Source organism: Pipistrellus hanaki, assembly GCF_964339955.1.
Source record: "Pipistrellus hanaki genome assembly, chromosome: 18".
In the NCBI taxonomy this organism is placed as follows: domain Eukaryota; kingdom Metazoa; phylum Chordata; class Mammalia; order Chiroptera; family Vespertilionidae; genus Pipistrellus; species Pipistrellus hanaki.
The window spans coordinates 25,075,564-25,100,614 of record NC_140520.1 but is presented as its reverse complement, the minus strand read 5'-3'; the positions used below and the strand labels follow the sequence as shown (position 1 = coordinate 25,100,614).

Sequence of the window (25,051 nt, the reverse complement as noted above, 5' to 3'; positions counted from 1 at the left end):
GCAGCAGCTTGTCCCTGAACCTGCCTCCAAGGCCCCCTTTTCCTCGAACTTTCCAGAGAGCTGATGGTAGCCCTGCTGTGGGCCCCTTCTTTCCTGTACATTTCCAGAGTCCAAGCGGCCCTGCCTCGTCTCTCTCCTGTTCGTTTCACCTATTCCAGTAGTCGGCAAACTGTGGCTCCCGAGCCACATGTGGCTCTTTGGCTTCTTGAGTGTGGCTCTACCACAAAATACCACAGCCTGGGCGAGTCTATTTTGAAGAAGTGGCATTAGAAGAAGTTTAAGTTGAAAACATTTGGCTCTCAAGAGCAATTTTAATCGTTGTTACTGTTGATAGTTGGCTCTGTTGACTAATGAGTTTGCTGACAACTGGGCTATCCTATCCCCTTCCGTGTTTCACTGTCCCCAGCTTTAATAAACAAACGAGCAAATAAACAAAAAACGTAGGGAGGCCTGGAGCAGAACACATTTCCACTTTCTGTTTCTTCTAAAAAGCCGTTGAGATATTTTTGTTCAGAGAGAAGGGGTTTCCCTCGTGGCTTTGGGCCCATAGTTCTGAAAAGTCCCTCCATGTCACTTCTCTGCGTAGGGAGGGGTAGCATCATATACCTTCCATGTACTATTTTCTCCCTCAGTTCCTCCTGTCCTTTTTGGAGAAATAGCTTTCTTTTTTCTTTTTTTCTTTTTTTTCAGAATGCTTTTAAATTCTAATGTCAGAGAACTTCTGCAAAAACCAAACATAGGCTTTGTTGAAGTGCTGTGGAGGGAGAGGTTGAAATAACATCGAGGCTGGACGTAAAGCAGCAAAAAGTCATTGATGTTCTACCTACGAGGAACAGGAAATGACGATAAAAGTCAGCAGGAAAAAAAAAAAAAAAAAAAAAGAATGAAAAGGACAGCCAGAAAGGAAAAGAAGGGCTTTTGTCTTTAATTGACCATCTAGCTCAAAGGTGCTCCCAGAAGTAATGGAGATTATAACAGCTCTATGGAGTGGGAGTGCCATGGGTTGAGGTCCTTAGTTGGATATTTTTTGAGGACCAAGAGTTTGGCCTGGAAAGAGGTGAAAGATTGGGCTGAAGAGAGGTGGAGAGAGAGAATTCCAAGCAGAGTTTGAAAGGAGATATAAAGGTCAGAATGAGCCCTGGCCGGTTTGGCTCAGGAGATAGAGCATGGGCTCACAGACTGAAGGGTCCCAGGTTCGATTCTGATCAAGGGCATGTACTTGGGTTACAGGCTCGAGCCCTGGCCCTGGAGGCAACCAATCAATGTATCTCTTTCATATCTGTGTTTCTCCCTCTGTCTCCACCCCTCCCTTCCACTCTCTCTCAAAATCAATGGGAAAATATCCTCAAAATTAATGGGAAAATATCCTGGGGTGAAGATTAACAGAAAAAGAAAAAATGTGAAGGTCAGAATGAGCTCAGTGGTGGTGACCATGGTGGGGCACTGAGGAAGGGGCTGCCTCAATGGAAAAGGATGGAGCCTCAGAAGCGTGAGGGTTAGGGCCAGGCCTCGGTGTGACCCGCTCCGGGTCTGTCTGGTCGAAAGCCTTCATTAAGAGCTTCGTAAATTGCCAAGGAAATTATATCCCAATTCCTCTGAGTTAAAGTTCAACTCCCTTCCCCTCCCCCACTCCTTCAAGATCCTGTCCTTTGGGCGTAAGACCTTACAGTTGCTAGAATAATGAGGTTGACGTGCTTTCCCTAAGCAATTAATTTGAATAACTAGTGTTCTAGTATTCTGTTTGTTTTCCACTCGAAATTCAAAACAGACTCATAAACTGCTCCACACAAGGACAAGTTCGGCAATTCTGTTTCTCTTTTTCTCTTTGTTATATACACATACACACATACACATACACCACACAAACACACACACACACACACCACACACATATACACACACCATACACACATACACCACACACACACACACACACACACACACACACACACACACACTGCCAGAGTTACCACCTCCCTCCCTTCCTCCATTGAATAGCACTACCTGGTGAGGGCAGTGGAGGAAATCTTAGCATCTGACCTTCAGCTCATAAATAAGTATGGCTGTGTATATAAGTTGCAGAGGAAAGCAATTAATTGTCATACCACTTAAAAATGCATGCAACACGTCCTTCCCGCCCCCCCCCCCCCCCGAAAAAAATAAAGATAGCATTGGCCTAAAAATCTTGTATTGTTCTTCTTCTCTCCTCCCCTCCCCCCTCCTCACTTAATGATCTCAGAGCGTGATTAGAGTTTCACAATTCTGGTCCTTCGTGAGGTCCTGAAACACTCCTTTTTGGGACATCCATGGCTGTGTTGATCTCTATTAGATATGGTCTTTGCCCAGATGCCTAACTCAGTCTGCTCTCCCACTCTTATCTTCCAGTGAAATCCAAATCTCCAGGAGGAACTTAAAAAAAAACAAAACACACCAACCACGCAAACACCTGGTCTGGCCCAGCACCTCAAGGGCAGAGAGCCAGCGTAGACGCTCCAGCTGTAAGAATCAAACCATTCATTATCCGGCCGCGGGTCTTCCAGCCCGGAGGGAACAGGAAGCTCGCCGGTGAGTCCAGGGCGATGGAATGCAAAACCCTGAGCAGTTATTGCTGCGGTTGGAAGCTTTGTCCCGGGAGTGAAGAACAATCTGAACTTTTTTCTAAATCACATTCTAGTCAATAAATACCTACCTAGCACCTAAGGTCTTTGAATTGACTCCAGAAGGAACCTTTTACACAGTGTGTTAACACCCTATTAGTTTTTGAAAGCCAATCTAATAGGGGTACAGAATGCCCAGGTCGCCTGGCTGATTAGATTGCTATTTAAGACAGAGCAGATCAAATACCCTCCCTAAAAAGCCTCCGGAGGCATCGGAATGCCTTACGGGAAGCTCAGCCAGCTCCTGGACAACTTTGCCCGTGGGTAGAACTTGATTTATGGTTTACAGATTCATCTAGGCGTGAAGAGTCCATTCCAGAGGAAGGGTCTGCGTTTAACCGTCGTTAACATACATGGGCTTTGAGGCTCCGGGCTTGTCAGCAATCCAGTTTCATAGCTCGTTTCCAAATCCCTTCTTGGAAAAGGAATTCGGATTACATAACCAGGAAAAACAAACCTGTTGCCACCCAGCATGAACTAACATGTTACAGTGCTTTACGGCCGAAGCCAGCACCCCGGCTTCAGGCACCGGGGGGAACAGTGGGAAAATGAAAACCTGCCAATTTTAAGTGGTGCCACTTAGTAGCAGTGACAGGGGCGATTCACCTTAGGACTCGGGGTGGATTAAATAGGTGCTCATTACCGCTGATTAGGACTGCGCAGTCATTAGCAATCTAGAAGCCTATTAGAGCAATTCTTTAGATGAGCTCTTGTGAGGAAGAACGCCACCTTGGGAGTTTCTAGTCAGCCTCAAGATTCCCATCAAATGCCTCCTCTGCTGGGCAGCCTTCCCTGACACCGTCCCCCTAGGCAAGTGAGGTAATGAGCTCTGATCTTAGGACGTCTATTGAATTGAACCAGAGAATTCTGGGATTGTGGGTTTTTAAATGTTTCACTGAAGGTGAACTTAGAGATAAAAGTCCCTAAATTAAAGTTTAATCTGCCTTGGCCAGTTCTAGTCAGTGGTTAGAGCACATGTGTCAAACACAAGGCCCGCGGGCCAAATCCAGCCCGCCAGGCCTTGCAATGTGGCCCGCACCGCGCTGTCATCACTGCACTCCGCTGTCAGTTTATGACATTGTCAGTTTATGACTGTTCAGTAAACCATTCGGCCCGCGATTTAGGCTGGATTTTAGATTTTGGCCCCTTCTCTGATTGAGTTCGACACCCCTAGGTTAGAGGGTCGGCCCCACACTCTGAAGGGATCACAGGTTCGATTCCCAGTCAAGGGCACATACCTGGGTTGCATGTTAGAACCCTGGCCCTGGTCCGGGCATGGGCGGAGGCAAACAATCAAGTGTGTCTCCCTCACATTCTCTCTCTCTCTCTCTCTCTCTCTCTCTCTCTCTCTCTCCTTCCCTCCCTCCCTTCCATTCTCTCTAAAAATCAATGGAAAAAATATCCTTAGGTGAGAGTTAAATAAAATATGTATTTTTTAAAATCTACACTTCGTGGTTTAAGAGCCGCACACAGACTCTGTCCTACGAGTCCTGTTCCCACATGAAATCTACCAACATGAGGCTGGGCACACAAGCAGACAGGAAGGAGGTTACTTTCTTATTTCAGACAGGTAGCCAACTGAGAAGGCTTTTCTGCCTGCAGCAAAACTTTGACCTACATTTCTGTTTTCAACACAGAAGTGAGAAAAAGAACACAATTTGATTTATCACCAACTCAGCACATAACCTTTCTTGTGGCTAATACGCTTTATAAACTTACTATGAGGTGTAAAAACCACCTTGGTTCTTCCAGCAGAAATTACAGGTGAGTGAATGACACAACCTAGCCAACGATAAGTACCAATAGCTATCTATTGATTATCCACCACGTGACCTGGTGCCGAGAGCTTTCCACAGATTATCTCTTAATCCTCATAACAGCCCCAGAGTGGAGACAGGTTAAGCAATGTGCCCAATGTCTCAAAGAGGGTAGGTGGTGCAGCTAGGAGGTTCTTTGGTTTGATTCCTACACCCCTGCACTGTGCCACCTCCTGGTTATCCGATGGCATTAGAATCTAGAAGACAAGGAACAAATACACTCTTTAATTGCTATGATCAGCAGGTCACCCTTATACATCCTGAATACATAGTCTGTCATCTTTGCCTTTTTCATGAAATAATACCCTTTTTCTTGGGAATTAAAAATCATAGGCAACCCTGAAAAGTGTTGATTACCCGTTTTATAAATAGTCAAGGATTCTGTTTTCTTGTTCTAGGACCTTAAAAGCAAATTCTCCTGGAAGGGAAAATATAAGGGATGATCTGGTTAGCAGATACCAACCAAAAGAGATGCCTAAGTCAGATGCCTCCACTGCCTTCACCTTTAGCTGCTCCTGCTTCTCCAAATTTCAAGAAGCAACAGAGACGGGAATAAGCAGTTTTCTTCAGTTCCTTTGTGGGTCATTTGCACTTTACCTCATCCACTGAGCTCTTGGGCGGGGCAAAAGAGAAATGGTTATTCTCCAACATTTTCTCTCCCTTCCTCTCCTAATAACTGTCTTTCACCAGGTAGCTGGGAGAGTACCGTTTGATGAGTTTCTACTATTTGGGGGCCCTTTGCTCTCTCATCCACACAATCTGCATATAGCTATTGAATATTTACTATGCCCCAGGCACTGAACTAGTCCTTACTGTTCAATGCCCAACGTTTTTGGTGGCCACTCAGAGAACTGGTTTCCTATGAAGCCAGGCAGGCTCCAGACACTGTTGAGATATCACATCTATGTACTCTCAAAATCAGGAGTAGCTTTAGGGTTGGGAGTGTGAAGAAGCAGAAGTTAGGGCCCGGGTAAGAGGGGAAGGAAGTGAACCATCATAAGATGTTTGTCTAGGGTTTGGGAAGTAAGGAATGCATGGGAGCCACAAAAGTTGCTGCCTAGTTATCTTGCATCTTACTGAAGATAAAGAGCACCTTTTCTGAAACCATGGCTCAGAGGGTCAGTATTTATGACTTCCCTTCTCCACAGCCCAACGGGCCTCACCTAATACATTGGGATCTGAATGCATGAAACAGATATAGGGAGACCATCCATCTCAGTTTGTCTGAAGCTATCTAGGGCTGTCCAAAACATATATTATCCAAGCAAAGTTTTGAAACATTTTTAAAAAAAAATGTATTTTCAATGGAGTGGCAAATGAGTAACTATCAAAAAAAGGATGAATAAGCCCATCATAAAAGTAAAAGTAAATTCTAGATGAATAATATTTATGAAACCTCAAACAATATCTGATCTTGAGAAAGAAGGAGTTAAGAAAAAATAATGTAACAAAATTGAACCCTAATAGGCATGATTAAAAATATTCAACCTCTACCAAAACCAGAAATTTGCAAATAAACAAATAAAAGGACAAAAATAAATAAATAAATAAGTAAATAAAAATGTATTTTCATTGATTTCAGAGAGGAAGTGAGAGGGAGAGACAGAAACATCAATGATGAGAGAGAATCATTGATTGGCTGCTTCCTGCACATCCCCTACTAAGGATAGAGTCTGCAACCGAGGCATGTGCCCTTGTCTAGAATCGAACCCAGGACCCTTAAATCTGCAGGCTGACACTCTATCCACTGAGCCAAACTAGCTAGGGCTTGAAACATATTTATATTGATTATCGGAATATTAAAAATAATATAAACAGAATAATAGTTATATATATAATAACTATTATTTATAGATATTTGTTATATACTGGAGTCCCAATGCATGAAATTTGTGCAAGAGTAGGCTCTTGAAGCCCCGCCTACCTCGGCCCTCACAGCTCCAGCTGCCTCACAGCCCCACAATCCCACACCCTCCCTCCCCACCCTGCCCACTGGTCATTCCGGAAGGTTGTTCTGCCATCCGGTCTAATTAGCATGCTAGCTCTTTATTATATAGGATAATACACATATTATATATATCATTTGGTTTCTTATCATTTTCATTTGCTAGTGCTCTTTTATTGAGATATCTCTGAAGAATGTAGTTTTTCAATATGGTCTTATTATATACATATTTTTTCTCATAAATTTGCCACAGTCTTTCTCACTTGACACTTCTCTGTAGCCCACAATATTTTCAACTGAGAAATCTCTCTTCAGGTGATGAGGCTCACAGTATGCTCAGAACAAATTCTGCTAAATGGAGATTCCCAATTCTATTCTTTATAGTTTAAAATGTGTAAATATTTCAGCTGAGATATTTACGATCCCTTATGTGTGGCTCTATTCAGAGTAAATTTTTAAAACAAATACATTTACAAGGCAAAACTTGCCTATAAATTGTCTCTATTCATATTTTAAAATATATATATATATATATATATATATATATATATATATATATATATATATATATATAAAAGCCTAAGTGACTGACTGAACAGTCAACTGGTCACTATGATGTGCACTGACAGATGCTCAATACACAGGATTGGGCTCCCTTCTGTCTGGATCCGGCTAGCAAGGATCAGGTCAAAACTAGCTATCTGACATCCCTTGAAGGGTCCTGGATTGCAAGAGTGTGCAGGCCAGGCCAAAGGACCCCTAGTTTTATATAATTTGGAAGCTTCAGAATTGTTAGCTTTTGTAGTTTCATTCCATCCTGGGATAGAATATATATTTGTTAAATAAAAACAAGGAGCTTCAGCAAAAGGTTATTCCACAAGTCAGGATATTTCAAGGCACAATTATAGAATTCATAATTAAATCCTATAAATTGATTAAGTGCTAAATGTTTAATTTATTAAATTCTTCCCTTGCTTCTATAGGATAAATGTCAATATCTCCCCATTTCCAAATTTTGTGGTTAATAACTGCAGCTTTCTAAAAGCGTAATAGAGCCCAGCTGGCATGGGTCAGTGGCTGAGCATCAACCTCGGAACCAAGAGGTAGTGGTTGGATTCCCGGTCAGAGCACATGCCCAGGTTGTGGGCTCGACCCCCAGAGTGGGGCACGTAGGAGGCAATCAACTAATTATTCTCTCTCATCATGGATGCTTCTATCTCTCTCTCCCTCTCTCTTCCTCTCTGAAATCAATAAAAATATATTTTTTAAAAAAGCATAATAGAACATTTCTGCTCTATAGATTTTTTATTTAGCAAGAAATTTATTGACAAGAGATAGAATGTATGAAGAATTTGTATTTCTATGATCTTCACAATAAAAATTTTTTTATCTTCAGTGTTAACATTTTTAACTGAATTTATGATAGTATTCATAATAAAGCCAGATGAATTTTTTTTACTCCGATTCTATGAATTTTATGGAAAAAAATTGAACAATGATTGGAATTAATTAATTTTAATTTGAAGCATCTGTTGACACATAAGAACGGAGTCATTTAGCTGTCTGCAGAGTTCTTCTGTTAATTAAATAAAACACATTAACAGCTATTGCTTCATATTTCATGCTTGTTCATGAAAACCTTAAAATAACGTCTAAGGTTTAAAGTAAATTCTGGGACCTTTGTAGTATATTTATGACTTACAGTTTTCATTATTACAGGGATCAGAGTAAACATTTGCTGGCAAACATTTTATTTATGTTATGTACTCATCATCAACTTTACTGAGAAATTAAAATTGTGTACTTAATTTTTCACTAAATAAGCATTTTTGTTTTGGTTCTGGAGCTGACAGGGTTCATTTAAAAATCTTGAAAAATATGAAATAGTAATAAACAATAAAGTAAATAAATAGAACAGTAGTAGATTTATACTATTTAGTATATAAGAAAACCATTTCAGCCAGATTGTTCATGCTACTCTATATAAGCTCTATGGCAGGCATTCTCTTTTTGTTTGTTTGTTTTTTTATTAATCCTCAACAGAGGATATTTTTCCATTGATTTTTAGAGAGAGTGGAAGGGAGAGGGAAAGATGGAGAGAGGAACATTGATGTGAGAGAGAAACATCAATTGGCTGCATTCTGTGCATGCCCAAACCTGAAACCTGGGTTATATACTCTGGCCAGGAATCGAACCGTCAACCTTTTGGTGGACAGGACAAACCTCAACCAACTGAGCCACTCTGGTTGGGCCTCTGTGCTATCTTTAAAGTGGAGGAGTTAGTTTCCTGTGTCAAGAAAGGTCTTGAAAAAGTGGGAGGGGTTCTCACTGACAGTTTGGATTTAACCTCTTGTTACATGTCTTTGCTTAGGCTCTCTCACATACTACCAGAGAACACTGTGGTAGAAAGTGGAAGTACAAAGTGGTCTACCAAGCCAATCTAGCTTTATTTTTGATACACCTATTAATAATAATATTCTCGCCGAAGCCGGTTTGACTCAGTGGTAGAGCGTTGGTCTAAAGGTCCCGGGTTCGATTCCGGTCAAGGGCATGTACATTGGTTGTGGGCACATCCCCGGTAGGGGGTGTGCAGGAGGCAGCTGGTCGATGTTTCTCTCTCATCGACGTTTCTAGCTCTCTATCTCTTTCCCTTCCTCTCTGTAAAAAAATCAATAAAATATATTTAAAATAATAATAATAATAATAATAATAATAATAATATTCTGTTAAAAGCAGTAACAACAACGCTGGGGCACATTAAAACAGACAATAGACGTAAACCAGGAAGTATATTCACCTTATCTATTGACCACAGGAATGTTTCATACATTAACTTTTTTTTTTAACAAGCAAAGTTTATTTAGAAAGCCACATAGGTAGAAGTGAGTCATAGAAGGCTCAGGAAACAAATTAAAGAAGCAAAAGAAAGACCTATGAATGGATTTCTGTACTACACCCCAAACCTTTTTCCTTTTGGTGTTAACGGTTTTATTGATTTGAGAGAGAAAGAGGCAGAAGGAGAGAGAAACATCAACCGGCTGCCTCCTGCATACTTCCTGCCAGGGATTGAGCCAAGGGGGGACACCCAATCAACTGAGTCACACCAGCCAGGGCTACACCCCAAACCTTTATATCAGAACTGGGTAGAGCCTAAAATTTTGCATTTTAGAAAAGCTTTTCATGATATTCTTAGGGACACTAAAATTTTATTTCTGGTTTAAGGGAATTTCTTCACTTTTCACTCCAATTAGTCAAACATCTGATCATAGGGGTTGGGAGAATCATACACTTTATTTCATGGTGAACCAAACACCTGGACCAAAACTATTATTGAAAATGAGGTGGGGGACCAATTGAACTGTCATCTCCTTGAACAAACTTGTCCAGCAGGTTGAGAGATTGACTTTTGACTATATGTATTATTGTTGTTTTGGAATCTTGGGCCTGTACCAGCCACTTTCTTTCTTTGGGCGTCAGATTTCCAACAAAGGAATAGAAAATTTGATAAATATTGATTTTTTTTTAACACTTTGGCAGAAATAATCACCGCATAAGCATTTTGTCCCTAAGTAATGCTACTGAAAATTTAAAATTAAATAAACAATTCCACTTTATTCATAAAATTACTGTTCCAAGACTCATTAGAATGTGTTTTGAATTTCTAAAAGGTAATCGATTGCAGAATGATGAGGGTTTATCTGTCTAAGCTGTTTTCTTTACTTGCTTTTTTTTTGCCTGTGAATTTTTGAAAATAGCTTAATCTCATTGACCTCAGCTACAAAATGAGGATTTCAGTCTAGAGGGAATCCAATGTTTGTTCTACTTTCCCAAGTTCATCTTTTATATCTTTCTTAAATGTTTGGAATTTCTTATTATGCACATGTGCTATTACTTTGTTAATAAGAAAGACTATATAAGTGGGAGGATTATGGGCCATTATTTTTTTCTGTGGTTTTCCTCTACTCTAAACAAACAAATGTTATATTAAAACAAAGTAAACAAGAACGTTAGCTACACTGAAGGAAGAGAGAGAGAGAGACAGAGGAAGATAGGAAAGAGAATGCAGTGAGTCAGAGTGTGGGTCAGTAGTGACTTTTAAAGATTTTTCAAGGCAAAGGGAATCACCTAGTGGTTGGAATAGAAAAAGCTTTTTAAAAGTTCAAGATCCCTTTGCTTGTGCTTTAGTTCCCATTACTGAGTCCTGTCCATATGGCTTGTAATCAATTTGCTTAAAACATATAGCCGTGGCTCACTGGGTTGAGTGTCATCCAGTGCACCAAAGGGTTTCTGGTTCGATTCCTGGTCAGGGCACCTATCCAGGTTCCAGTCTGATCCCTGGTCAGGATACGTGAATCAATGTCTCTTTCTTCCTCTCTCCCTTCCTCTCTTTCTAAAATCAATTTAAAAAACCCCAAAAACACACAACCCCAAAATGTTGAATATTTTTTGTAACCAACTTTATTTAAATCATATGAATGTGTTGAATATGCAATATTTACTACCCTGAGCTTTTCTTTCCTTATCAAAAATTCCTCAACATCAAGCTTTGAAATTCTTGTCCCAAAGTTCACCTTGTGCTAAGTTCACCAGTACTTTAGACAAAAGAAGTCAAGATATGCACGAACCAAGCATAACCCTTATCTACCTGAAACCCATGGTTCTAAAACCAACCGCTACCAGGCAAACCTATTATAATTACACTTCGAATATCACCGATGAAGTAGGTGAGGTTCCATCTACATAACAGAAGCTTCTGATACATTTGGGAGACCAAGACTGATTTTTTACTCGCTGAAAATAATAAATTATATGTGCAGTTTGGGTTCTCTCCACAGCAGAGACTGAGATAAGGACTGAGATGGAAGTTTAGTTGGGTGATGATTCCAGGAAGCAAAGGGAGGAGAAGGGAGACTGACAGGGAAGGAGGAAAAGCCAGTCCTTGAGTGCTGTTTCCCAATTGTTGCGTAGGTGCTAGGGGTTTGATTCTTCCGGGATCTCTCAGAACAGCCCACGTGAAAGATGCGACACAGGCCTTTATCTATCCACTAGTTCCTGACCCCACTCATTGAGGATTGCCCCTGGAAGCTGCCCTCAAAATTCCTGGCTGTTCTTGTATACTAGCTTAGCAGGCTGCCTCAGTTTCAGAGAAAGTTCTAGAGCAGCGGACTGGTGTGATCCATGGCTTGCACTTGAGGGGGAAACAGTCTGAGCCCACACAGAACTACCCACCTACCACAGCTGTGGCTGCAATCAAGGTGGGCTAAGGGGATGGCATCAAAGTACTTGCTATAGAACACACATTAATCTACTCCACTTGTCTTTGTATTTTTTTTTTTTTTAAATAAGTCTTTATTGATTTCAGAGAGGAAGAGAGAGGCATAATCACCAGTGATGAGAGAGAATCATCGATAGGCTGCCTCCTGCACGTCCCGGACCCACAACTGTGAATCAAGCCCAAAACCTAGGCATGTGGCCTGACCTGGAATCGAACCGAAACTTCCTGGTTCACAGGTCTACGCTCAATCAATGAGCCATGCCAGCCAGGTTCTGTCTCTCTCTAGCATGCTGTCACCTTTTCCCACCCACTTCTTTTCCCAGAAGCACACCCACACTTTTCCTCCTCGATTTCCTCAAGGTAGCTGAGTACCTTTTCTGGGTCTCTCTATCTGTTTTTCTCTCACCTAAGCCCCAAGGGCCCTTCTTTTGCTTCTGTAACTTATTTCCTGAGTCTGCGCAGCTCAGCTGGCTCACTTCTACCTCTGTGAATTTCTAAATAAACTTTTGCTAGTATTAAAAAAAAAAGTTGAAATGTAGAAATAGCACAGAAGTTGCTAGAATAGTTTCCATCTCATGATTGTTCAAGAAGTGAATGTATTTCTTCACTATTTATTACAGAAGAGCATAGCACAAGGCGTGGCTACAGAGTGGCCACTCAGTAGACATCTAATAGCAAATGTAAATTTCTCATTCAAGACGCTCTATTACACGTCTTTCTGTTTTCTTTAGGCAGTTGACAAATCTATGTATATAAAAGGCTAACATGCTAAGTGTCCCTCTGCCCATCTGACTGGTTGCTGTGACACACATTGACCATCAGGCGACAGACACTCAATGCAGGAGTTCTCCAGTAAAACACCCTGAAACCAGAGAGGAGGGAGCCACTGTCAGCCCGAATCTGGTTTACTGCACACTTGCATTTGTGTTCCACACTCTGAACAACAGCAACTTTGCAGAGTGCCCTCTTGCACTCGGGGACCTCTTGGGGGATGTCAGCGAGCCAGTTTTGGCCCAATCTCCACAGGCCTACTGGAGGGACCCTGCTCACTCTGCAGACGCAGGGGAGGAACCGAAGGAGACTGGCTGCAGGGAGTGTCTGGCCCATCTTGCCTCGTCCTGCCCCACTGACAACCTTCTAATTAATTTTCTTTCAGTGTGCATGAATCCATGCAGGTCACTAGCAGTTGAATAACAACCTGGGAAGCAACAGGTTTGTAATTGGTGTTGGAGTCAGAGTTTGGTTAGAATTCCAGAATGACCAGATACTAGACTGTATGTGGGAAGTATAGGGAATTACAAGAGACACAAGGATGAACTGAAACAGAGTTTACTCTATAGGAATTTTTGAGTCCAGTGGGGAAGCCAGACATAGAAATAAATATAATGTGTAAGCATTATATTTCTAGGAAGTAATTATTTCTAAGAGAGTGGTGAGAATAGAAATGTTTTATGAAGAAAGTGGCATTTGAATTGGGTTCTGAAGTAGAATTTCAGTGAAAGGATCGGGGCAATATAGGTTGTGCTAACCGTCTAAGGAAAGGTAGAGAGAGGTTTATACAAAATTTAGACTCTATTGAGGAGCATAATAACACTAGAGATATATTAATTTAACATTCTGCCTTAGCTGGTTTGGCTTAGTGGACAGAGAGTCAGCCTGTGGACTAAAGGGTCCCAGTTTGGATTCTGGTCAAGGGCGCATGCATGCTGGGGTTGGGGACTGGATGCCCAGTAGGGGGCGATCAGGAAGCAGCTGATGAATTATTCTTTCTAACCATTGATGTTTCTCTCTCCCCCTCTCCCTTCCTCTCTGAAGTCAATAAAATATATATTGTATATTTAAAAAAAGACAACTCATTGTTTTGCTCCTGCCTTCAGGAGCTTCTTTTTAGTTGAATAAGGAAATAAAACAAATAAATACATAAACACACAAAACAGTGGGCTTCATAAAAAGGAGAGATGACACATTCCTGGAGATTCTTTCTGGCTTCAATGTCCTCCTATGGAGTCCTAGCTAACAAGTGTCCCGAATCACTCTTTAGAATATGATCAATACGGGGGTGAGGAGGGGTAGCTACTAGGAAGAGCAGAGGGGGCAGGGTTAGAAAAAGAAGAAGAATCTGATCAATGATCAATAAAGGACAGCGGTTTAAGAGGTCCTGGGTTGGATTTCAAATCACATAGCTTTTATGTGCCTCGCTTAACTTTTAAATAAAATGAGAAGACTTAACCTAATAGAATGATGAAGAATGCATGGCAAGCACAGCACCAAGTATCTATGCTGCGAATGATATTTAATAAACAAATAGAAAAGTATTAAATATTTTCATCGGAGAGCACTCTCCCGCTGGCAGCAGGTGATAGACCACACCCGCCTAATCAGCCGTCGGGTCCCCAGGCTTTTGCAGAAAAAGCGGTTCAAAACTTCCTCAAAAAAAATTTAAAAAAAAATAAAAAATCCTCCATCAAAAAGCACGTGGGCTCCGCCTCCCGCACCCCCCGCCACTCCCCCTTCTCCAACAACAAAAAGGCACTGGAACCCCGGCGCCGGTTCCTCACGTGGGGGAAGTCGGAGGGGGGGGACTTGATTTTTTAAATCCATCCGAAATGGCCAATCAAAGGCGGCGGTCCTACAGCGCGGAAGAGGATTGGTCCGCCGCTGCTTCCAGCGACCAATAGGCTTGGGGAAGCGGGTTTGGTGGAGACCGGAAGTGGGCGTGCCGCAAACGGGTGGCGGCGGCGGCGGCGGCGGCGGGCAGTTTGAATTGGGGGAGTCTGGGCTCCGAGCCGCGGAGGCTGCGCCGGAACCCGGCTCTGCGAGGGGATGTGTTTCCTTCCCCGCTGGTGAGGTGAGCGTCCCGCCTCGGGGCATGGAGGGACGGCGGGGGACGGCGAGGGGGTGCCTGTGGGATCGCGCCCCCCCGGGGCCCCGGAGGTGCAGCGGACCGCCTGACGCGCCCGGAGACTCTGTTCCTGGGAAAGCTGTGCTCGCACCCGGGCCCCGAGACCCCGCTCGGCCGTGAGCTTGCACTTTGGGGGACCCGTTTGCAAGGCTGCGAGGTGAAGGAATTGGGGGTCAGCGTGTATGTCCTGTCACAGGAGCCGGGGGGGCGGGGGGGGCTCCGGTTTGATAGGTGGACGTGGACGGGGGTCCTTTGTCGCCCGTGGGTCCTTTGTCGCCTGTGGGCGGCGGCGGGAAGGCTGTTAGTCCCCGTTGCCTGTCACGTTGTGTGGACGCATTTGTGCTCCTGGCGCTGCTCTGCGGACCCAGAAACGGATGGCGTGGGTCCTGGCCTGGAGCGTGGTCCGGAGGAGCAGCAGGTGTTTGCATCCTCGGGCTCCGCACTGGAGGCGGGAACCGGGGTTTCTTTGGTGGAAATGGGGGATCCTGATAAGGAGAAGGCGGCGTGCACACCGGCCCGCAGTGCCGGGGTCTGTGCTGAGTCACAAGTCGGCTTCCTCGGGCGCTTTTCGGGGTTGGATTATTATTATTCGGGCCTGAAGAGTGTGTCCTGCAGCCAGAACCGGTGTGGCTCAGTGGATAGAGCGTCGGCCTGCGGACTGAGGGGTCCCAGGTTCCGTTCCGGTCAAGGGGCGTGTATCTTGGTTGCGGGCACATCCCCAGTGAGGGGTGTGCAGGGGGCGGCTAATCGGTGATTCTCTGTCGTCATTGATGTTTCTAGCTCTCTCTCCCTCTCCCTTCCTCTCTGAAATCAATTAAAACATATATATATATATATATATATATATATATATATATATATATATATATATATATATTTAAAGAGTGTCCTGCAGATGTATCTGAGAGCATTTTCTGGAAAGGACGATGGTCCTGTAAATTCTCTTTGCAGAAACATTGACTTCCAAGGGCTCTTCTACACCAAGCCCCCGCCCCGTTCCCCATCCTTTGCCCCCTACATCTTATTTTTAAGGTTTACATATTTTTTGGGTCTTCCCCCCACCTCCTCCCCAGTGGCTCCATACAGATTCTTGATGCCTACCGTAGTCAAAATTAGGCTGGGTTTGGTAGTTGCTTTAACGCCTTCTTTATAGCCGTCTTAGATTTCTGAGTTGGAAAAGCATTGGACTTGCCAGCCTTCCTTGCTTATTTCTTAACCTCCTCTCTTGTCATCCTTCTACATGGCTCCTTTTTATATTTCGATGCCTGTGGCGTCCCGGTGGTATGATATCAGTGACTGGCAGGATTGTTGAGGTGGGTTGCAGCGTGTGCCTCTGGGATCTGTGGACACACACACACACATACACACACACCCTCCCCGGTCCCTGAAGGAGCAAGCTAGGTTTGGAATGGACCGAGCACCCTGTTGGGACAGTGTAAATTGTTCTTTGTTGCTGGAGAGGCTTGAGACTCCCTTCAGGAGGTTTTTGGGCAAATGGGAGGAGAGTTTAAGTTGCTTTCAAAGAACTGACATCTGGAAGCAAAAGAGTTAAACAGACAGAGAAAACACCACTTTCCAAAAGCATGATATCTGAATTGTTTTCCCAGACCTTTGCTTCTTTCTCTTAATAATCGAAAACCTCTTTCTTTAAATCATTCTTAGTACTTTCATAAACTATTTATTAGTTATCCTGATAAAAAATAAAAAATTTAATTGATTCAGTCGATTGAAATAAAACACTAAAATGGTTTTGGGCTTCAGTTAGTAAAAACAAAAAATCCTCACCCTGTTGCCAAAATAACCTGAAAATGTACTTAATTTTTACTTAAGTACTAAGGGCTAATGAATAAAGAAACTGCTAGGATGCTTTTTACCAGCTGATTTAAATGTCCCAATATATGGCTGAGAAGGAGGTAGGCCACTTCCCTTTTGGTACCATAAGCTGAAATACAGAAATGAGAAAATGTTCTAAGGCTATGGGAAGTTGCCATCTCCTTTGCAAAGGAGAAAAACCACGGTACAGGGCAAGTTAAATGACATGCCTAGTCTGTAGCATGACTTGACTGCATTTTGCAGTGGTTCCAGTACGTGTAGTCACAGCTTTGCCACTCATAACATTAGTTTAACAAATGAGGACTGGGAAGGTGAGGGAGGTACCTATGTCACAAGAAACTATGACCAGGTTGTGGATCTCCCGGGGGAAGAGGGACAAAGAGGCAGTGGGAATTGATCGCATGAAGAGGGGGAAAAAGAGCATTTACAAAATTACTTGTGTATTTTATTTGCCTATAGGACCCACTTCACCCAAAACATTATGGCAAAACATTCATATTTTGTATAATGGAAACAAACAGCAATAGAAAGCAGGTAGCAATCGAAGGAGTCACAAAGGAGAAATAAAAACAGAAAGCAAGGGAATGCCAAGCAAGCATATACTATGTGCTTCACCGTCAGGTTTATTGGTAATCACCTTCAGAGGACGGGGGAGACAGATATTGCGTTTTGTCGTCTTTTGCAGTGAGGAGTTCTCAAACTTGATTCTTAAGGGTGGTCTGTTGACTCCTTAATCTCTGAGGCTTAAAGTGTCCTTTTCCCATCTATATATTAGACCAGCAGCCTGGTTCTTCTCTTCAGTTCACTTACAGATGTTTGAATAACAAAGAGAGGAGTCAACATGAGCTGGGCTTTGGAAGAATGGAAGGAAGGCCTGCCCACCAGAGCCCTTCAGAAAATCCAAGAGCTCGAAGGACAGCTGGACAAGCTGAAGAAAGAGAGGCAGCAGAGGCAGTTTCAGCTGGAAACCCTGGAGGCTGCGTTGCAGAAACAAAAGCAGAAGGTACTGTACCCCTGACACCCTGGTGTTTACAGCCCGGGACACTCATTCCGTGGATGCGTTGTTTCATCTTGGCCTGTTTGGTTTAGAGCAAAATGATTTTGCTATATCTTTAGGTGGCAATGACTCCTCTCCTTTTAAGAGTCATTTTAATTTCAATTACCTCATTTTTCTCTGTCCTCGTTTCTGCTTACCTGCTTATTATATTCGGGGTGGGGGGTGACAGAACAGAACACTTTGTGGTCCAAAAATAGCAACCAATTTTTTTGAGAGTGGGCTTTTCAACTTGATATTCCCAGACCTGTCTCTTCAGGGCTAGTAAGTGAAAACGTAAACAGCCCCTCTTATCTCTTCACTGAGGAACAAAGTAGTGATACAGTTACTGCTTCTAAAATGTTTTTGCCGCTGGGATAATTTTTCAGTTTCTTCAATAACGAATTTTAGCAGTCAATTTCGAAAATGAGTTGCTAAGGAAGATGTATAGGGCTGATTTTTGTTGTTTTAATTCTTGAAAGCGTACTAGAGCTTTTCTAGGCTGGGCACAGGTAGCCCTGACCAAAGGTAATGTAACGCATGACTTTGTAGAACTTTTCTCTCTAGCGGCCTTAAAGGGAGGTCTTTTAAATATCTGCATTCATCAGGCATTGCCACTGGATTATTGCAACCCTGTCTCAGAAAATAAGTCCTCAGTGTTAAGTTCACATTTACAAATCATACCCAGCAAGGTCATGAAGTAAGAGACATCTTTCCTTTTAAATAATCCCCGTTAGGTTGAGAATGAAAAGACAGAGGGCACAAACCTGAAAAGGGAGAATCAGAGCCTGATGGAAATCTGTGAAAACCTGGAGAAGGCTAAGCAGAAGATTTCTCACGAACTGCAGGTCAAGGAGTCACAAATGAATTTCCAAGAGGGACAGCTGAGCTCAAGCAAGAAACAAATAGAGAAACTGGAACAGGAACTTAAAAGGTAATTTTTTAATGGTATTTGGATGGATGTCTGTGTGTATTTATCAGAGACATTTCTCTTTCCTTCAGTGATGCAGTTATTTTTCCCAGTGGAAAAAACCATGACCTACGGAAAATCGATTCTTCTATACTTCAGTCCTATCATTGCATAGCTCAATACTATTTACATTCATTAAATGGTTGCTCACTTCATTTAAAAAAATACATTTTTATTGATTTCAAAGAGGAAGGGAGAGGGAGAGAGAATCATTGATTGGCCGTCTTCTGCACACCCCCTATTGGGGATTGAGCCAAGTGTGCAACCCAAATGGTGCACTGACTGGGAATTAAACCTTGACCTCCTGGTTCATAGGTCGATGCTCAACCACTGAGCCATGCTGGCTGGACTATAACAACTATTAAGAGTATAGTTTTCTATAATCTAGAAATTGTTAAGAGTATAAAAACTATACCACAAGAACTATTGAGTACAGTGTTTAAATTCTCACTGGTATCCTTCAAGTGCAGGCCAGGAACTTAATTTCTCCATCAATATCTACAGATGTTACAGGAACATCTCAAACATGTTAAGTTTGAAATGTTGATCGAAAACTGTTGACTATAGGCAAACTTCTGTAGTTAAACTTAATAGGAAATATCCTCATGGAGGGCTTTTTTTTGGTGGTGGTGGTGGTTTTCTCTCTCTAAGAAAAAAGAGAAACAGGTTTATAAAGATAATAGGGTATATTTTTATTTAATATTTAAAATAAACTTTTTGTTATTTAATGAAAGGATAGGGAAAAGGGGATAAGATGTGAATTTGAGAGGGAAAAGAAACAACGATTTTTCAAGGTTTTTAAGAATTCAACTCTGGAATTATTATCAGCCTTGTGACACATTAGGTAGTCTGTAGATACACCTCCACTGTCCAGTATGGTGACCAATGCTACATGTGTCTCTTTAACTCTTGAAATGTGGTTAGTGCAAACTCAGATGTGCTCCAGGTTCTGAAGATTTAGTAAAAAAATAAAATACCTTATTAACAATTTATTGATTACAAGTTGAAATGACAGTCTAGAAAACATTGAGATAAATATTGAGATGAAATTCAATTATTTCTTGTTCCTTTATTTTTATGTGAATGGAACTTTTCTATTGTACAGTACTGTTCTACCTACTGAGAGTTCAAATCTGAGATCTGGTTTGCTGGCAGTCATTTTCAGCTCTTACATTGCTACTTCCCAGGTTGAAGTTGAGGCTGAGGGAGCTAGGGCACCGAGGCACTTTCTTCACCCTCTGCTTTGAGGAATGTGCCCATGGCAAAAAGAATAGTGCACATTGCTAGCCATCCTAATTGGATGTTCATTATATTTCTGTGTTAAGCTAAAATCAGAGACATTAGAGGCTTGAGAGAATCGAATCCTCTTTTCACTTAGGTTGCCTGTTTCTGAAAGTTGCTCAGAACTGAAGTGGTAGGAGATTTTGTACATATATACAATATATAGCTTACTTTTCCCGTTTCTTTGTAACTGTTTTCAGTCATATATTTATATGTTATGTTAACTTGATTCTTATATCTGTTTTTAAATGTCATAAAGCACATAGTACATATATCACATCTACTATGCTTTTTGTCATGCCTTGATAACATATACCATCCAGTTTTGTGATTTCAGCCCATGCTTCAGGGATACCAGTTTTCTATGTTTCTGAAGTTCTGGGTTCTTTATATCCCTAGACCTCAAATATAAAATTTTCTTGGAATATATCCCCAGCCTCCCACTTCTTGCTTGTACTATATAGTGGATATTACAAATCTTCATTATAGCCTTTATGACATTGTATTTATTGGTTTATATTTCTGTTCCCTAACCAGATTGAGTTGTGTGTCTGTCACATAAGCCAGGTTAATTAAATGTCTGTTGGGTAAATGAAGCAGTTAGAATTCTTAGGGTGGGTTTTGTCAGGTTATTGCTCTCCGGGAATGTATGGTGTTGGCTTTCTGTAACTTTCACTCTGATTTGGCATCCTCTTGGGTCCTTTTCTAACAGGTGTAAATCTGAACTTGAAAGAAGCCAGCAAGCTGCACAATCTGCAGATGTCTCTCTGAATCCATGCAATACACCACAAAAAATGTTCGCAACTCCACTAACGCCAAGCCAGTATTATAGTGGTAAGGATTTTTTCTCTTCCTATAAATAGTTCTCTTATTGAGATTTCAGTTCTGCCTAAGAAATAGTTAATTCAGTTTTGAATTAAATTTCTATCTGGGCATTAAAAAATGTAACTACTTGCTATAACATATACATTTTGTTTATCTGTTGAATTATATTGAGACTCTAGGTTAATAAGTCTTTATGCTTTTTAAACATTTCTTTTTCTTCACCTGAGGATATGCCTTTTATTTATTTGAGAGAGAGAAACATTAATGTGTGAGAGAGAAACATCAATCAGTTGCCTCCCATATGTCCTGACCAGGGATCAAACCTACAAACCAGGTAAGTGCACTGAAAGGGAATAGAATCTGACACCTTTCAGTTCCAACCCAACTGAGCCATACTGGCCAGGGCTTAACATTTCTTTCACTAAAATAGGAATTCCACCAAGTTGTTAGAACTAATATTAGGGAAGCTTTAAAGGAAGCTCCCATTTTCAGGGAACATAATGACCTCAATATCTACTATTGCCCGCTTCTTCTAAATTTCTGCAGAAACACATTCAGGTAGCAGACTTGTTGACTGGCTTACACTTTTCACTTTATCCTTCTATGGTGTGTTTCAAAAGTAATTAAGTTTTAGAATATTCAAAGCACCTGTGTTTCCAAGGATTTTGATCCTTGAGTAATTTGATCAGTATCTGTTGCCTGAACTGACTGTTCTTTCTGGTGTACTAAGGTAGTCATTTCTCAGCTATCTTTTGCATTCATTATTGATCTGAGAATCCCTTCACTGAATCAATTACCAAAGTAAATTGTTATCTCCTTGTGTGTGTTTAGGTTCCAAATATGAAGATCTGAAAGAAAAATATAATAAAGAAGTTGAAGAACGAAAAAGATTAGAGGCAGAAGTGAAAGCCTGGCAGGCAAAAGTAAGTCAAGTATGGGCCTTAAAACAGAATGTGCAGTCAAGAAAGTGCTTTGGTACAGGCTAGAACAAGGTTAGAAAAATCTGCTTCGTGTAGAGCTGGGACATTTTTCTTACACCAGGAAAATAAAGTTCTTGGCTCACTGGTTATGATAGCTACTTCATTTAAAAATAGGTAAAGAGTGAATAAAATAGAGTGGGAGATTGCATTATCTCCAATTGTTAAATGTTCACTAAATGCCATAGAAACTAGCAATACAGTATGTTTGTTTCCCCTATTAAGGTCTAATGATAAGAATCACGTTTGAAGAGGGTAAGACCAGTCCTTCCGACACTGGCATTGTCACCTGGAGGAAATGGCTTTATATTCGGTTCTTCTGAAGGACTGTGGTGATTGCTGCCACGGTCCTGGGGTTGAGGATCCTTACTTATGAAATGTTTATTTAAGAAGAGAATGTTTTCAATCTCTCTCCCATTCTTTTAAGTAAGTTGCTGGCAAGGGTTTTAAACTTCATTTTGATATGTATAAATGAGCAGAGAGGTGGTTAGATTTGTTTAATGTCAGCAAAATAAAATAAGAAATCCATGTTTTAGAAACCCTTGCTTCTACAATAGTTTAGGGACTTACTCTGAAATACCTGGTATCTAGAATTTTCCTTCACCATTTTTGCTCATGTGATATTATTTGTTTAACAAGTACATTTTGTTCTGCTAAACATAAGAACTTGATAAGATACCACAGTTTTGCAGATAGTTGAATGACAAATCTATAAGTAGATACCTTAAATATTGAGGATCAAAAGTTCTTAATAGAACCTTAACAATTTTGATTCTTTTTTGTGCCTTTAACCCTTGTTTCGGAGTCACCAGAATTTTCATTTGTGACAACAGCGTTGCTTATGAAGATGAGTAATTATTAATAATTCTATGGTTTATCTTAGAAATATCATATGCTTCGTTATCCAGTTCAATCATTGTTATCAATTCTGCCCCTGATTCCCAGCTATTCTGTGGAGGAGTGGGAGTCTCCATAAATATTAAACCTTTCACTGTGGCAAGAAAAGCACTTGCTATATAAAATGAAATGTAGCATCTGCAGCCATGTCAGAGTGGAGTCAGAAAGAACCAAAAAATCCAAAGCATTAGGAAAATCCATAGATACCTATTGTATAACGTAAAATATCTTACAGGACATTTTTGGGGGAGTGGTATGGTGGAAAGTGAGATTCTTGAAAGTTTTTTAGGTTAATTTTGATTCTCTTTCTGTAAACCTACTGCAGAGGGTAGGGAGAGCGGGTATGACCAAGGACAGGGGAAAAAATCAAATTTCAAAATTCAAAATTGCAGTAAATACTCATGTGTTTAATGGAGTATTTGAGGGATGTAAGCTAATACAAAAACTGAGCTCAGGAGAAATAGCTCTGGCTTAACCCTTTTCTAATGGTCTGACCATTTGAAAATCTCACTGGGTATTGGAGCTTAATGGTTCCCTTGACTTGATGAACGTTCTTCCTTGGTACCCAGTGGAGATGCTAACCTCTTGGTATGACTTTATGTTCTACTTGAAAATAAGTAGTCTTGAGTATTGATTTCTAAAGGGCTCTAAAGAGCTTCTATCTTAGCAGAAAGCAAGCCAGGCTATTCCACAAAACACCATGAATCACCGGGACATTGCCCGACACCAGGCCTCATCGTCTGTGTTCTCATGGCAACAAGAAAAGACCCCAAGTCGTCTTTCTTCTAATGCTCTACAAACCCCGAGTAGGAGAGAGTTCTCTGCATCTCACTTCTCTGGGGAACAAGAGGTGACTCCGAGTAGATCAGTTTTGCAAGCAGGAAAAAGAGATGCCAACAGCAGCTTCTGTGATAATTCTAGCAATTCTCATCTTTTGGATCAATTAAAAGCCCAGAATCAAGGTAAATTAAGTTTAAATTTTCCTGAGATAATTTTAGAGGTGTTCCCAGACATTGTTGGTCTGAGAAATTGCTCATGTGTTTCAACCCAGTCTGATGATTTTAATACTGTCTTTTTGATAATGAGAAAAGATATCACAGTTTTGGAGTGTATCTTGATTTGTACTGAAAAGCTGGGCCCCTGAAGCCTTCAGAAGTAGGATGAATGGCTTTGATTGTCTTTCCAGAAGCCGGGTGAGTAGGTTGGTTGCAGTCGACACTCCCCACGCTTCTCATCTGGTGCCTTTTGGGCCCCGTGGAACAGCCTGTGTTCTGGCCAGTTTGGGCCAGAGGTGTGGCATGTGTCTGCAGAACAGCTTTGCTCTGTGCTGCCAGCTTGTCCATATGGGAGCAAACCTGTAACCTTGGCTGCTGCACCACGCTGCAGCTGACAGCCAAAGGGACCAGGTGGTGTTTTGGAATCTTCTCTGCAGACTACGATAATTTCCAAGGTTATGATATATTGAAAATCACCGTCAGTGTTCACTGTGAGAGCTGTCACACTGCCAATGCCATTGGAACCAATAGTGTGTGTGTGTGGGGGGGAAATGAGAAAAAATTATTGTTAATTTTGGCAGTATAGGAGGCTCACACTGTCTTGATCTTTAGTGGAGGTAAAGCTACCCCAGGATATGGGAGGGTGAATTTTTCACTGTTTATCACTTACTAGCATTGATGTGGGCACAAAACACATATTAGTCTGCCAGTGTGTAAAACCAAGTGGTAATTTAAGTAAGGGTGGTATATGTGATGCACTTTTTGCAGCCTTGATCAGGTAATATTCATGATTTTAGAAAAGCATTTTCTTCCTCAAGTTTCTCTGATAAGAAGAAAATTTGTTTCTCCTGCTTTCTATAGGTTATTTGATATAAATAATAATAGACTAACCACTAAAATTAAATCCAATGAAAGTAACTTCTGTGTTTAATGTGAATTGACTTATGTTTGTCTCACCAAAGACTTCAGAGCAGAGTGACATAAATGGTAAATTCTGAATTGAGTTGTAAGTTTTTTTGTGAAAAGTACCTACGTGTTAACTGAAGTATGGCTTTTGTTTGTGATTTCAGAGCTAAGGGGCAAGATCGGTGAGTTGGAACTATGTCTACAAGGACAAGAAAAAGAAATGAAAGGCCAAGTGAATAAATGGCAAGAACTGCAGCTCCAACTGGAGAAAGCAAAGGTGGAATTAAACGAAAAGGAGAAAGTTTTGAATAAAAGTAGGGATGAACTAGTGAGAACGACAGCACAGTTTGACCAAGCCTCCACAAAGGTATGTGACTGCTCCTGAGTTACTGAAAAATCTCCACTTTTTATGCAGTTATTTGGGAAGCGCACTTTACACTTGAATTATGAAATAAATGATAAAATGAATCTTACTAATAAATTCCAGGCAGTATCGATGCCCTTGAACTAGTAAGTTCTTTTAGAGTTAGATATATCAGGGCTCAGTTCTGGACTGCCTGTTTTCCCTGCTGAGGGACTTGAGCCAGTCATGTCTCTCTTAATCTCAGAGGGTGAAGAATAAGGTAATGTATACACAATGCCTGCCACTGTTCCTGCCCATATAAGAGACTTAAAGAAATGGAGCTTTGAATGACCTTTAGGAATTATAATAGAATGTAATTGAACTACTCTTGGGAT

The 25,051-nt window shown here is 41.4% G+C and overlaps 1 protein-coding gene across 4 annotated transcripts in view; it reads left to right on the top strand.

The window, feature by feature from the left end:
* The first annotated feature begins 14,415 nt into the window (after positions 1-14,415).
* The window catches only part of CENPF (centromere protein F), a 48,902-nt gene continuing 38,266 nt past the window's right edge, over positions 14,416-25,051 (top strand). Inside the window, exons 1-7 of one of the 4 annotated variants that reach the window (XM_084865518.1) lie at positions 14,416-14,542; positions 17,231-17,432; positions 18,200-18,396; positions 20,426-20,547; positions 21,370-21,461; positions 23,083-23,374; positions 24,478-24,680. In XM_084865518.1, the coding sequence (XP_084721644.1) occupies positions 17,271-17,432; positions 18,200-18,396; positions 20,426-20,547; positions 21,370-21,461; positions 23,083-23,374; positions 24,478-24,680 (1,068 nt within the window). In that variant the 5' untranslated portion in view covers positions 14,416-14,542; positions 17,231-17,270. Of the gene's footprint in view, positions 14,543-14,655; positions 14,754-17,204; positions 17,433-18,199; positions 18,397-20,425; positions 20,548-21,369; positions 21,462-23,079; positions 23,375-24,477; positions 24,681-25,051 lie in introns of those variants that run through there. The other 3 variants (XM_084865515.1, XM_084865516.1, XM_084865517.1) reach the window with 3 other exon arrangements.